The sequence below is a fragment of the Protopterus annectens genome, chromosome 9.part0 (assembly GCF_019279795.1).
Source record: "Protopterus annectens isolate FY-2018-M chromosome 9.part0, PAN1.0, whole genome shotgun sequence".
Lineage (NCBI taxonomy): Eukaryota > Metazoa > Chordata > Ceratodontiformes > Protopteridae > Protopterus > Protopterus annectens.
Window position 1 is genome coordinate 50,086,903 of NC_056743.1, and position 16,478 is coordinate 50,103,380.

General features: G+C 38.6%; 1 protein-coding gene across 2 annotated transcripts in view; it reads right to left on the bottom strand.

The window, feature by feature from the left end:
• Window positions 1-765: 765 nt before the first annotated feature.
• The window catches only part of PRMT3 (protein arginine methyltransferase 3), a 2,672,092-nt gene continuing 2,656,379 nt past the window's right edge, over window positions 766-16,478 (bottom strand). For both annotated transcript variants that reach the window (XM_044082552.1, XM_044082550.1), the window contains exon 16: window positions 766-952. In XM_044082552.1, coding sequence (XP_043938487.1) covers window positions 843-952 — 110 coding nt within the window. In that variant the 3' untranslated portion in view covers window positions 766-842. The remainder of the gene's footprint in view (window positions 953-16,478) is intronic.

Below are 16,478 nucleotides of genomic sequence, written 5' to 3' on the forward strand. Positions count from 1 at the left end.
TTACATGTTCACATGCCTATAAAACATCATGTCAGGGTTACTGAGAACTATGGAAGATACAATAACTGACACATTACATGTTCACAGGCCTATAAATCATCACATCAGGATTACTGAGAACTATGGACGATACAATAACTGACATATTACATATTCGCAGGCTATATCACTTTTGCTTTACTCCATGTATCGACTCTACTCTGCACTGAACAATATCAGAGCCAAGAGGACAAAGGCAAATTCTCAGCAGTTTTTCATGGGGAGGATGAGAATTACTATTTTCTGTAGTAGAATAATGATGCTGCTTTTAGCGAACTCTAGTGCAATGGAAGATACAAAATGTAAACCTGTTAAAACAGGCATGCTTACAAGGAAGTAAAGAAAAAAGGAGTTCAAAATCCCCCAAGCATCAGAAAACAAAATATCTCACACCACATCTGTTGGGTAAACCATCATAAATGTCAGCAATGTCTTTCTATTTATTTATTTTTACGCACTCATACAAACCACACACAACCGGATTCGAACACCTGCCTACCTAAATCACAGTCTCTAGACCTGTGGACTAACTGATGATGCCACAGACGTCATATCACAGTAGTCAGAAAACACACAGTTGAAGGGATAACCTTAGTAGCGTGTTGGAATGTAAGTGGTCTCCCTTAAAGGAAAGCACAACCCTCAAAGGATCAAAACCCTGTACCGGCATAGTGCTCGTCTCTGAAGTTAATAATATTAACACTAAATGAGAATAACCAAAAGAAATGCACTTATTCTTCAAAAAGAAATAAAATTTATTTTATCTGGCAGTAATGAAACAAGAACTAGCAGTATATTTTTCACTACTGAAGATAGAAAGTCTGCTTCATGTCACGAGCTGCCAAAGTTACAATCAGGGATCTTGGGTCTTTCCTGTTTTTTTGGACGGTTATTCTTCCTTGTATAACTTCACCTGCAAGACAAATTACATTGTTATTAATAAAAATGTATTAAAATCAAGGCTTACTGTTTTCTACACTTTAAAGATATGCAGCAATTATAAAATGTAGTGCCTAAACCGCAGTTGTCCTCACAAGACTGGATTTCATGAGATGTATATGAAATGTCTGTATTTCAACTTATGTCTGTTTAACAGCCCTTGTTAGTGAATCATAAAAGTATTATTTTATACAAAATACCTGATCACAGAGGGGAAAATACATCATTTGTAAATGCAAGAAAACATTACAAAATCCGAAGAGACAAATATCACTATCATACTGTTCAATACTATAACCCGATTACCCTGTACAACCTTTACAATATGACTGAAGCCTGTAGTGTTATCTGCATGTGTTTCTACCCTTCAAAAAAGAGCAAACGTGATGTTAATGCAGATAAATAACACTATGAGTGCAGCTGTTCACAAATGTCTAACCTGTGGAGAAGTGTAACCAATAAAACACCTTCCTGTTAAAAGTTTGCCTTGCTACATCGGTCTTACGTCAGTTTAAATGATATGCACTATTACAGTTCATCAACATATGGCAATCAGAACTCCTCTGGTGAAGAAGATATCAAACAATTCAGTTTCATGCAGGGAGTAAAATTAGTTTCATTAATTACACATCAAAATGATACCATAAATTAAATTAGTGTCTATACATGAATGCATTATAAATTCCTCATTTATAATGGTTAATTCTGTATGAATGACTCTAAAATAGATATTTATTTGAATTTACTTGATGGAAGAAAAAGCCAAATTAGCCTATCCAGTCTGTTCTTTAATGCATTAACATTATACATTCCTTCATATATGTAACAACAGCAACTAATATTCAAAGTGCTGACTTACTGTATTATAAATTTAAGATTAATGAGGGTTGTCAAAATTATGAATCTATTTATATATATGTGTGTGTGTGTCTGTATATATATATATATATATATATATATATATATATATATATATATACATATTTATATTATGCATGTATGATTGTGTGTGCGCGCGTGTGTGTGTGCACTGATAAAGAGGTAGCTGTAAACATATATGATTCTTCTGTGTTTTGCTGAATGTCCATTTGGTCAACAAATGCAGAAGGGCATTTAATTTCGATAGTACGGACAGCCAAGTGGTCTGAATGTTGGCAGTATATTTCTCTTTGAGACAGGTGAATAGGGTTGGAGGGGGTGCAAGTGTTGGTGCATGTGTTTGTGATTTAGAATTGGGGTCAGAGATAGGTGTATGTTTATGTGCGAATGTGTGTATTTTATGGCTAAAGTAAGGGTTAGGTAAGGGGAAGGATACAGTGTTGATTGTGTGTCCAAGTGTGTCTTGTGTAGTTGCAGCATTATAGGAAGTGTTTTATAAGGTAAGGTGTACCATTAGGGTTGCGGAAAGGGTAGCGTTAAGTTGAGCTCTCTGTACTATGATGCTCCAAGTAACCCTACAACTTACCTGAATAAAAACTATCCCATAACGCTGTCACTATTCAGACGAAGGTGAGACTACTGTTAAGGGGGGGGATAGAGTTAATATTGGGAAAATACATAGTTTTCCTTTCTCAATACTTCTTATATCGTTATTTAGTGCGTTTGATGTGTATAGTCAAACATATTTATGCTGGTGTTTATATGCAACATTAAATGCATTTGTTCATACATAATAGAATCATATATGAATCCTTTGTATACTTTTTTTTCTTATCTTTCAAAAGATTCTGTGAAAAATATACAGAAAGTAGAAGCAAACTGTCAGACAGAATCTGGTTTGTGTTGAAAAGGAGGCTTCTGAGAAGTAGGAATTTAAGTAGACTTAGCTGGAGGTACATGCTTAGAACTCTTTTTATCCTTAAGTGGGAGGAGGAGAATGTCTAAGAACAAAGGCAGATTTGGGGGGATAATTCCTATGAAGTTTCTTGATATGAGAAACAAAAATATGTTTCCATCTCTGTAAGGCTTTGCCGCAGCAGGAGAGCCAAAAAGGTTCTTATTATCAAGGGGGGTGTCCAACAATTGAGCTTCAATGTTATCAGGTAAATGCTGAAGAGTAAGCCAAAAGTAATACCCCAAAACAGAACCAAATGCAGCAGCCCCAGAGGAAGTATTAGCTGCATTGTAACTACACTTAATGGCATGACAAGCCATTCGAGAGGTAGAACTCAATAAAGAAAGGCCCGAGACCTTCCTTTCTGAATCAGAGAGGTCAGAGATTGCCTAAGAAGCTTGAGAAAGAGAGACTAAAACATACCTAGTCATATAAGTCTGGTAACTGATAGCCCTAAAAGCCAGGGTGGCAGCAGTATAGACCTTTCTGCCTAAACATTCCACGGCTCTAATACCCTTGTCTGAAGGGAGCAACTTGGTAGAGGACAACAGCTTAGAGGGATTGTCAGAACAGATACAACAGAAAGATCAGCAGAAAGGCATTTGTGTAAAAATGTAAAATCATCAGGCACCTTGTAAAATCTGTTAGGTTTCTTGGGGGCTGGAGGATGAGAATCAGCGGTAACAGAGGCCTCTGAAAAGGTATCCGAGTGCAGCCAACACTGGAGGAACTGAACAGGGTTTGGGAGACTCCAGCTGGAGGAGTTCATAACACCTCTCTTTTGAATATCAGAAACCTGAGAACAGTCCCACTTGAAATATTCCACCATGAAAAGAAATAGTGTCCCGAAAAGAAATTCGACTAAGGTAGAATCAGGACTAACAGAAACCTCTTCCTCAGACCAATTTTTTTAAACAAGAAACCGCTTTATTAGGTTATCATGTAAGACACGGGCAATGTTACATTAATATAAATGAAAATAAACCATAGCAACACAATCTCAGTTGCAAACATTATAGATTCCAAACTGCGGCAGAACTGTAGGTGCAAACATTGTACATCACTTTTAACACATCCAATCATTGTCAGTCAGCCATTACATAGCTCTCTTCCTCAGACCCATAATACAAACACTCCTCCCCAGAATCCAAATCCTCTTCAGAGGAGTCTTGGTCTATGGGGCCTCTTAAATGGAACAGATGACCAGGAAGGAGCAGAGACAGAGACTCCTTGAGGAGCCTTCAAGGTTATTAACATACATACATACAAATATTTCAAGCACGGGCATTAATGCCCTTTTAGCCTGCCAATATACCAAAACAATTGTTCCCATAATAAGCATCCAGGCTGTTCTTAAAAATATCTAAACTAGTACTTGCTTTAATGTAATTTGGTAATCTGTTCCAAGCATCAGCGACTGTCAGAGAACCAATTAATACACTTCTCATTCCTATAGAATCTTCTACATAGATTGTCTGATGATTCTCTACTATTTCTTGATTACCCCAAATGTTCCCAGAGGTAGTTATCGCTAAATGCCTTATATATAGGAGACACTGTAAAAGTTCAGGTATTTTAGTCCTTCATATTAACTTCAATTTTCACATCCATGGATGCCCTTGGTATATTTCCACTTTACTCTCTCCAGTTTACTCATGCTTGTTTTATTACAACGGCATCCTACCCCATCCTATCCTGTCTCACCCCCCTCATAATCATTCTTTACAATTCTCTTATTCTTGTTCGACTCAGTTCTCGAGCTTCAGTCTTGTTCCACATCTCCTTCTCCCACTTCCAAATGATGATAATTATGAATACTCTATAGTACTGTATTATTCTATTTCTACTGAGACACAGATCACTGAATAATAACTGCTTAATTTTGTTATGCTTTGTTCTTATATATATATATATATATATATATATATATATATATATATATATATATATATATATGTAATCCTTGTCTTATGTTGATTTATTAACCTCTGATGTAACTGTAGCTTTTTTCCCTGGGCCTCCGCTGAAAAAGGACATGTTCCCAGTCAGACTATCCCGGTCAATAAATGTAAAATAAAATAAAAAATAAATATTGTTATTCCATACTCAAAGTTGGGTCTAACGTAATTAACAAACAATGACAACTTCATCATTTCATACAACATAGAATTCTACAATTATAATTAAACAATTGGTTGATATGATTAGAAAAACTCAAACCTGGATCTACCCATATACCCAAGTTTTTATATGAAACTACAGTTTCGATCACTGTGTGCTGTATTAAATATTCACCCTTCAATGTACATCTCCTAAATCTCATACGCCAAGTTTTTGATGCATTTATCAGCATACTACTCTCCTGTGCTCAAATGGCCAATTTAGTCAAGTTCTTTTGCAGACATGTCTTATCTGTAATGCATGTAATCAGTTTACCCAATTTCAAGACATCTGCATACAGACTGTAGAACACCTCAGATGAAAAAGATAAGTCTGACCGATACAATCTAAACAAGTATAGGCCTAGGACAGAGCACTGTGGGACACCCTGACTGCAACCCAGAGCACTGTGGGACACCCTGACTGCAACCAAGAATTTCACCTGACCAGCTGATGTATGATACTTGCCATGTCCTATTTTAAGCCATGCAGCTATCCATCTTATCAAGATGAGTAACACATTGGGGATCTTCAACAACAGGGGAAATATGCTTGTTTTTTTCTTTTGAGGGATGTCTAATCAAATACCCTAGTAGGTCCAGACCCTTGCCCAACACTCAACCAACTTTGTAGGAATCTCTTCCCGAACAAGAATCTGCAGTATCCCCCTTGGTCCCTCAGATATAATCAGCCAAGGTTCCCCCTCAACATCTAGAGCAGATATTTGTAAACCCTCCAAGGATGTGTGAGAAGTCAGATCCATGCAGGCTTCTGACAGGGTTGTGGCAGAGGAATGTAAAGCAACAACTGCCCCATCCTCTGAGCTTTCACCAGCCTTGAGAGAGATGTCTGGCTAAGGCTGGACAGCAGATGAACCAGACCCAAGTTTTTTGGCCTTTTTCTTGGCACGCTGACTTTTGGGATGGGAAGACTCCACTATAGCACCTTGTATTAACAATTTTAGTCAGTGTAAATAGATAAGGAGGACAGACAACTATGTAGCGTCTTATGGACAAACACTTGGCAGATGGAACACTGTGTATGGTCGTAACAAGCACCAAAACAAAACAGACACTGCTCATGATGACAGTTATGGGGAATGTACCTCCTACATTGACATTTTCCCTTTCTGGATGACATGTAAACTCACAAAAAATAAACACAGAAATAAGAAGAAACACGAATGGGGCACTTATCTGAAACATGGCTTGGTAACCTGCACAGAAGGGGGAGTGTTCAGAATGACATTCAGTGATGGTGTTTGCACTGGTGGCAAAGAAGTTCTGAGATATGTATGTCTGTACCTCACCTTTATGCCCTACACCATGTGCGAGGAGCATACATATGTTATCTATCAATTCCAAAGGCTTTGGTATGCTGGCTGGACATTGGGCTATCCATAGTAGGAGATCCTTTATGTAAAGAATACTACAATGGTGATATAAAAGAACATTTATAGGCCCATAAGCCTGATGAGACTCCTGTGTAAGGCTGTGGAAAAGATCATTATGGAATTAATAAATACGGACAGAAGTAACCCACAAACTATCAGCTCAAAGCAGTTGGGATTCATCAACAGCAGATCCTGCTTACCTAACTATCAACTCAAAGCAGTTGGGATTCATCAATGGCAGATCCTGCTTACCTATCAACTCAAAGCAGTTGGGATTCATCAATGGCAGATCCTGCTTAGCTAGCTTGGCTGACTTATTTGAGAAGGTTGCTGAAGCAATGGGTGAGGAAAATCAGTACACACTGCATATCTAGACCTTGCAAAAACATCTGACACCATCACTGACTCAGGAATGATAAATAAACTGTCCCAGCTAAATATAAATCTCTGAGTAACTCAATGGATAGCAAAATGGTTCACAAACAGAACCAAGTAAATTAGGGTAAGTAGCTTTACCTCCTCTAAAAGACATGGCACTGGTGGTGTACTCCAGGGTTCAGTCTTCGGGCCATTTCGCTTTGGCATTTATTTCTTGGAGGTCGAAGTAAAAGTTAAGAGTTTATGGCCACAAGTCTGTAGATGATTTTGAATTTGGTGCCATCATCAACTCCCATGAGGACCTCTAAGAAGACCTTTCCCAAACAAATAGTTGGAGTGAGAACCATGGACTAAAACTAAATACAAAGAAATGTTTAACAGTATCCTTTGGCAAGCATGGCTTTCCTTGAAACTATCACACTGATAACATAGTAGAAATGTGTAAATTCTCAACATGTCCTTGTTCTGCCTACCTCTTGGTTATTTGTATATGGAATATAAGGACTAAAAATTACCATGAGAATGGAGGGTTAGGCTTCATAAACTCACATATCATTAGCCTTGTAAGTACCTATGATGAATACAGCACAGATATGCTAATATCAGACAGCTACATACAGGTAAACGAGCAAGGGGGAGCACAGTTGAATTAACTAAAAGGTGCTTCAGAAAATTGCTGCTTTACCGAGAGACTTCAGTGATGAGACAGCTGACAGCTCTTTTTACTCCACAGGAAACATCCTCCTGAGCCCTGTTGCAGGGGTTTTATCACTACACCCCTACTTTATACAAACCAACTCAAGTCATAATTACTTGGAAAAGGTGAGTAAAAGGGTAAATGTGGCTTATTTTCAACAAATGAACACTGAAGTAGTTGTGTTTTGTGGGGCACCCATTTCAGATTTCTCTCTATCTTACCATTACTCATTGAGAAACAAAGAAAACACACATGTGAAGTTACACAAAGCTCATCTACAAAAATTAATGACTTACTCATAGGTAAGTACTAGGCTATCTGCCCAAGGACATTTATAAGCCTAGCCAGAATGTGTTGGCTTTCGCCACCCCCTTAGATTAGTTCCCTGCGCCACTGTCCAGCAGAGCCACTGCAGTGATCCCCGGGGTAAATTTTCTGTTTCCCATCCACCCGTCAAGGTTTCTCTTGAAGAGTGTTAGTGAGGGGATCTGCCTGATACATACTGGAATCCTGTTCCAAAGCATGGGGAGTCTCTGGGACAGGAATCTATCCCTCCAGCATGTCCTATTTATCTTTGTGGTGAGGTTTATATCTCTAGAGCGTGTGGCTCTCCGGGATTTGTTTTTTTTAGGTGGAGCACGTCCATCAATAACTCAGTTTATAAGCATCAGTCATGCTGACTCTAAACGTAAAGGAACAGATTTGTTTTGGGGAGTTGATTGTCTTATTTATCTTGTTTGGCTGCATTTAATCATTTATAAGAAAATGATTCTTTAGCACACAAAGGATCATATAAACGTTGGTATGCAATGAAAACAGTGAAAGAAGGAAAACGGAGTGATTTTACATTGTGAGACGCAACACCAGCAACAAATTAACACGATTATTTCTGCAACCAGAAAGATGATGAGACAACACCTGTGATATTGTGTCTACTACTGAAGAACCTAAAGACATACCTGTGAGAAATCAGACGCTGTGTCCACAAGAAATCAGACGCTGTGTCCACAAGAAATCAGAATCTGTGTCCACAAGAAATCAGATGCTGTGTCCACAAGAAATCAGACGCTGTGTTCACAAGAAATCAGACGCTGTGTCCACAGGAATAACAAAGATGGTGACACTTTACACCAGAAGACTTATAAAGACATATCAAAGGAACTCATTACATATTCTGTTAGAAGAGGGGAACAGAGGTGGCAGAACACAGACATGTTGACAAGGTTCAGGGAAATGAAGAAATCTGAAAAAAGCAGCATCATGCAGAGAAGCAGTGATACAAAAACAAACTGCATGAGCTGAAGATAGAGTGGCAGGACAGCTCAGCACGGATCTGAAAATGTACTGAATGGTCCGGCTGAGGACACTGTGGAATTGTAAACTGTACTGAAAGCCATGACTGCAACAGAAGCAGACAGAACAATTCCACGACAATGTACAAAGAAGACGGACACTGGGTAACAAAGAACTGAGCTCACCCTTCAAACAAGATAACGGGCAAACTATGTGGACAAGATGATTCTTATTCACGAACAAATTGTCAGTAAATACTATCACAGTACATAGGTCAGCAATCCTCAGGCCAGAAAATAAATTTTTAGTCATGGTTATCACTCATGCCTCTGTAAAACATTACATTTCTTAACACTAAAACAAAAAAACAATCACTGGATACAGGAATAAAAAACAATCAGTTATTAACAAGGAACGCTTTTGTTCCACTTTTATTAACATGAACTTCATCAGATTAAAACACTACTAAAATGTGACAAATAAATAGTGAGATACATCCAATCACTTTGAATAATATTTTAGGGCGTTCCCCAAGTTTATTAATATGGTCAAATGCTACAAATATCCCTCTCCATTTTTGTTTCTATAATTCGTTTTATCTTAATAGCACTGTCATAAGTTAATACCAACATCCTGATGGAATTAATGTCTGATTTACCTGACAGATTAAATGGTTCAGGATGTTGTAAAAGGGGAACATGACTAGTACATCTACCTTTAAGTGTAGTCATCTAATAACCATTTAGGATATTTTCTTTGCAAAAACATTTCCCTTAAATTATTGAATTCTTTGTGAAAAACATCATAACTAACCTGGACAACCTTATTTGTCCCTTGACTAAATTCCTTTTTGCCAAAAAGGATGGTTACTGTCATAATGTAAAAAACTTACAGCAAGTTGGTTTTCTATAAATTGTAGATTCAAATCTCCATTCTTTTTGCTTTTATAAAGACACACATCTTAAAAACTGTAAGTATTCAGGTTGATGTAGTCAATAAATTGCGACATCTTCATCACCCTGAACTACTTAGTCTGTCAGTTAAATCAGGCATTGATCCCCGTAGGACTTTGGTATTAATTTACAATGACAATATTTCAGATATAAATTCAATTACAGAAAGAAATAGGAGAGAGTATTTGAAGCGTTTGACCTTATTAGTAAACTTGGGGAACGTCCTAAAACAGTATACAAAAAGGGTATGAATATTAAGAATTTATTTGAAAAAATAAAAAGGGATAAACAAGAGAAGGAATTAGCAGGACAGGGAGGATGAAGAAATGCAGTCCTTGCAAACAATGCAGATTTCATTACGAAAGAACTAATTTAACACTGGGAAATTACCTCTTGTGTATGCAGCCACTTGTTTGTCACGTGCAGCTTTTTATTTAGGAAAGACGAGGAAAAATCCAAAGACCAGAATACACCAACACATATATACTTTTGAGAAGAAGGATCTTTCTAATATATTAAGCAAACATTCTAGAGCGTGTTCAGATTTTAATGTTTGTTTTTGTGTGTTGGAAATTGCTGCTATGGGAGGACACTGGTCTTCCTACCTCAAATATAGGGAAGTGCAATGGCAAATTTTACTTTTTCACTTAACACTACACACCCACCAGGAATGAATAACAAGATTTCAATACCAAGTTTGCTGGCCTTAGGGTTGATAAATTATGACTGTATTTTAGTTTTAAGTGTTTTTGACACTTATTTGGTATATTATTTTTTATTCAGGTAATTTAATTTTAACTTAATAGTGTCACTAGATCGTACTACATTATTGGTAGGATTGATTTAATGATATTATGTTTAATTGACATGTTTCAAAGAACTAGAAATATCTCACTATTTCTCGTGTTTTAATCTGATGAAGTTTTGTGTTAATAAAAGAGGAACTAAAATGCTCTCTGTTAATAATTGACTGTCTTTTTTCATTCCTGTATCCAGTAACTGCTGTTTTATTGGTTATATTCCCATTTTTTCTTATAAGTGTGGTATTTCTATATCCATCATATAAGGCATGTTGGTATTGCAATAGCAACCTGTACAGCCAAATGTGTGGCGTCATTACAATATGCATTAGAGGGCCAAACACCATAGCTTTATGCTTGTATGCTTTATCATCAGAAAATACAAATCTGTATGCAGTATAGCTTCTAAACAGTGAAATGTGGCAGTTATAATAGGCAGAATTACTTTTCTTGCCAAAATGCAGCGATTTAGTGATGGCAAAATCTTTATAACCAATGTTTTGCCTCAAATTATGTTCTCACTTTTGTATATAAACTTTGGGCCATCACTGATTAATTTATACAGCTCTGTCAGTTTAGTCTAGAAATCAACTACAGACATACATTTCCTTCACCCTAGTTATTAATATAATATATGCATCTGTCTGCCATGGAACAAGCATTACATAGAATATTGAATATTTAGCCACCTGTGTCCAGTGTCTGGTCTTTTATGTCGGCAAGACAAACGGATATCTTAAAGAAAGAAGTTTCTGAACAAAGTGCAGATATGAAAAGAGGTATTTTTCATTGGCTAAATGTTTCACAGCTATTAATGATGGACACACATTTGTGTCTAGAGTTATTGAAAAACAGAGAGAGTGTTAGAGGAGGGAGAGATTGTCTTAGAAACAGAGACAGCAAAACATAAATGGGTCACATATTTACAAATAAATTTTGAACCTGGACTAAATACATCAACAAGTTAAGTATTAGTCTAGTTTTGAAAAAGAAACATCAAAATATAATTTAACACTTTAAGTGCTGTCATATGGCTTTAAGGCTTACAATATACTGTACTGTATGCTTAATTGCTGCTTTGCTGAACCTGTCGTGAATGTTATTTAAACTTAGTAAATGATAATGGGTCTATTTAGCATTTGAAGAATAGTCACACTCAAATTGCTTGTGCATATGTATTGCATGTTTTAACATTTTGTATTAAAGTACAACGTTCTGTGGTTCCACTTGAGGTTTCTTCTTTTGCTTTATCAGCTGGAGACATCTGTGTCAAAGACTGAGAAGACCGAGCCTCTGCAGAACGCTGTCCCCTAACCCTGGACGGACTGAGCTCTGCAGAACGCTGTCCACTAGCCCTCGACGGACTGAGCTCTGCAGAACACTGTCCCCTAGCCCTGGATGGACTGAGCTCTGCAGAACACTGTCCCCTAGCCCTGGATGGACTGAGCTCTGCAGAATGCTGTCCCCTAGCCCTGGATGGACTGAGCTCTGCAGAACGCTGTCCCCTAGCCATGGATGGACTGAGCTCTGCAGAACGCTATTCCCTAGCCCTGGACGGACTGAGTTCTGCAGAACGCTGTTCCCTAGCCCTGGACAGACTGAGCTCTGCAGAACGCTGTTCCCTAGCCCTGGATGGACTGAGCTCTGCAGAACGCTGTCCCCTAGCCCTGGACGGATTGCACAGACACTTTCAGTATCAATTTTTGTGCACCTTTTTAAATCATTTCAGAGTCTGTAGCTGCATGTCGGGTGTCTCTCTCTCAGATTCAGTAGTGGCAGCCCCCTCACTAAAGGCTAGTATCTTTCTGTGCTCCAACAAAGCCCTGACCATATGAGCACTGCACAGAATAGCTTTTTTTTACTAAAGGAGGCCCACATCTTATGGATAAGGTACGTGAACAGCAAAATGGACTCTGAAGGTAATGACTTGGTGGAACCTAGTGATCACAAGTGCACTTGTTGGTGAACTTTCCCAGGGATAGCACTTGGCTTCCGTCAGATGTCTACAATATAGATCTAGTTAGGTAATGCAAAAAACAAATGCACGGATGATATGAAAAATTTCCTGAAGGAGTACTCATCACACGTCCAATATCATCAAGGATGGCACTAACAGATTTTCAAACATGGTAGGAATAAACTTTAAAATTGACAAGACCACCACAGTCACAGTATGTTGGCTAAATATGACCATTTATGGTGAAACCACCAATTGAGCTATGTTAGGTGCATGTCTAAATCAGACAGCAACCCCACTGAACGTTTACCTTCTGATGTACTCCTTCCTGACTGAAACTCAGTTTATTCACTCTGCTTAGACATGTTTTGTAAAACTGCTATCATACAGTGGTATGAATGCCTCAGTCACAATATAATACATGTTTAAAGAGAAAGGACAGATGGTGTCCACAGCAACCAACTCGCTAAGTTTGAACCTGCCAGAAAAGTCTTTAATGCTTGAATTCACTAAAAGCCAGCTTCAAACTGGTACCAAAGAAATTACTTTGTGGGGCTACATTCTCCCACAGCCTTCAAACTGGTACCATAGAAATTACATTGTGGGGCTGCATTCTCCCACAGCCTTCAAACTGGTACCAAAGAAATTACTTTGTGGGGCTGCATTCTCCCACAGCCTTCAAACTGGTACCAAAAAAATTACTTTGTGGTGCTGCATTCTCCCACAGCCTTCAAACTGGTACCAAAGAAATTACTTTGTGGGACTGCACTCTCCCACAGCCTTCAAACTGGTACCAAAGAAATTACTTTGTGGGGCTGCATTCTCCCACAGCCTTCAAACTGGTACCAAAAAAATTACTTTGTGGTGCTGCATTCTCCCACAGCCTTCAGATTGGTACCAAAGAAATTACTTTGCGGGACTGCACTCTCCCACAGCCTTCAAACTGGTACCAAAGAAATTACTTTGTGGGGCTGCATTCCCCCACAGCCTTCAAACTGTTACCAAAGAAATTACTTTGTGAGGCTGCATTCTCCCACAGCCTTCAAACTGGTACCAAAGAAATTACTTTGTATGACTGCACTCTCCCACAGCCTTCAAACTGGTACCAAAGAAATTACTTTGTGGTGCTGCATTCTCTCACAGCCTTCAAACTGGTACCAAAGAAATTACATTGTGAGGCTGCATTCTCCCACAGCCTTCAAACTGGTACCAAAGAAATTACTTTGTGGGGCTGCATTCTCCCACAGCCTTCAAACTGGTACCAAAGAAATTACTTTGTGGGGCTGCATTCTCCCACAGCCTTCAAACTGGTACCAAAGAAATTACTTTGTGGGGCTGCATTCTCCCACAGCCTTCAAACTGGTACCAAAGAAATTACTTTGTGGGGCTGCATTCTCCCACAGCCTTCAAACTGGTACCAAAGAAATTACTTTGTGGGGCTGCATTCTCCCACAACCGTCGTCATCATCATCTACCTCCTCTCTCCCATTTTTCTGCATTAGGGTGCCTTGTCAATTGCTGCCACTTCTTTCTACTCAGTGCCACTAACTTTTCATTCTACAACAGTGCTGTTTGGCTGTCACAGTTCTTCTTTCATGCAATCCATCTATCTCTTGGCTCTGTGCACACCCCCTTCTACTCCAAGATCACTGTCAAGGAGAAAAGAGTAACAGTCTCTTTACACAGGACCATTCTCCTCTGTGATAATGTACTATGTTTCACTGGGTTGACATACCACCTGATAAGCAGTCCCTCAAACCTATGGCTGGTTCCCTACAGAATTCATGCAAACACACCTAGCTGGAACAGAAGGATCACCTCTGAGAGGATCAAGTAGTGTTTAAAACAGACAAACCAAATGTGTTTTATGCTGTTAATGATTGCAAAATTAAACAGATACACAGTTAAAAATGCAGCTGCTAGGACACAATGGTTTGTTCAAATACATGTGAAGATACAGTTTCAACCAGGTACAACAGAAGAAAAAAACATGCAAAGTAGGCCATGCAACATTTAGTACACAAACAAGAAAATTGTGATAAATGTTTAAAAAAAAAACTTAATAAACCACCATTGCTGCAAACTACAAGTAGCCAACAAACTGACAATAAAAAATTGCAATGTGACCATGATTTCAGGAAACGCTGTGACCCAGGTTTCAGTCTTATGCTTCCAGCACACTAGCCTGTGACCTATTTCTTTCCTAATTTAATGCCTTTCAAAGAATACCTCAATCCAACAGAGAAAGGTAGTCTCCTTTGCTCTATTAAACACTTTAAATGTTTCACATTGCCCAATAAATTCCAGCTGCTAATTTATTCTATTTACCAGCCATGAAATACAGTGACTATGACATCATCTAGTGGACTGACTGATCTAGTTATAACTGATGTCAAGAGTTACTATTTATTTTGCTTTCTTTCAAACAGTGTGTGTAGATGGATTTTTTTAGCACCTATCATCCTCGCATGCTTTTGTTTTATGCTGAGTTCATCTTTTGCCACCATATTTTTCTAACCTGTACTGTTATTCAATGGACATGGAGGACACTGCACCAGGCCCAAGGGGCTTTAGTTCAAAATATGCAAGTTTCTCAGATAGTACTTTTGGACAATCCCCCTACACTGGACACAGTGAGTGATGGCTAGATGCCAGATCTAGGTTAACTCATGGGATGATTAGCAATTCTTTCTGTAATTCAGCACATTCTAGGTTATATTAAAAGAGAAATAGACTATTTGCTTGATGATAGCTGCTTCATCTCTGATGTGGGTTCTAGGATGAAGAGCCGAGACAATTTTTAAATGGAATTCAAGACGGAAGTAACAGGCTACACCACTGGGAAACATAAGACTGAGAAGTGGAAAGAACGACTTTGACTGACATAGGGTCAGAAGCCTAGGGCAGTGGTGAACCTGGAGGCTGGCACTTGGAAGGGTACAAAGAGACTACTAAACTGATATAAAAAGTGTCCCATTTCAGCCATGGAGTCTGACAGAAAGACATTCTTGGGAAACAAACCCAAGGCCTAGAACCTTTCAGCAATTAGATTAAGACAGCTCTAGGTCAGCCTGATTCCATGATTCGGCACCCAAGACTACTAAGACCCATGAAGAATCACTCCATATTTGGAGGATTTTCAGAGCATTTTATAGGAATTTATATGCCCAGAAAGTTGATAAAAAATGTTTTATCCATTTGGGGGAGGTGCTCTTTTGAAAACAGAAGGAAGCTGAAAATCTGTTGGCCCCAATTACAACAGCAGCACATGAAACGATGGTAAAGGCTCTTCTACACTCAAATACTCTTGGGTCACATAAGTTGGCAGTCAAACTCCTTTGTGGGGGGATGGGGATGGGGACAGGAGACAAGTTATGTCGAAATTATTGCAACTGATGAATCAAGCTGCAATAGCACTTGAGTCTCACTTGTTGTGGAAAAGCAGCTGTAACTGTAGTGATACTTAGTGAAGGTACAGATCTGTCAATCGGTGAAAGAAACAGGTCAGCATCAGAACTAAATCACAAGTAATCTCTGTGGTATCCCTGAAGTCTCAAAACAACCCACTAAACAAGTGTAGTGGGTTCAAAAACAAAACAGTGTAAGAAACTTCTCTGTGTGGAAGATTATCAGTCCATATATCTCTAGTTAATCACTGTATATTAATCAGATCAGACAATAGCAGCAGAAGTAGCGAACGTAAACTCGTCTTAAGTAAAAATAAATAAATAAACAAACAATAATAAAAATATATATAATTGTACAGCATTACTAAATATTCAAAAGTAATCCAAGCAAGGCAGGCAGGCAGTCCGTTTCCAGTCGAAAATCCTTTCTTCTTCTTTCGGCTTTTCCCGGTTAGGGGTCACCACAGCAGATCATCTGTCCACTCATGATTGGTAGTGGAGTTTTACGGTGTCGAGTTGCCATCCCAGTGCCCAACCTTCCACAGAAGGCACACACATGCACACACTCACACCTAGGGCCAATTTAGAGTGTCCAATCTACCTACTGCATGTCTTTGGGATGTGGGAG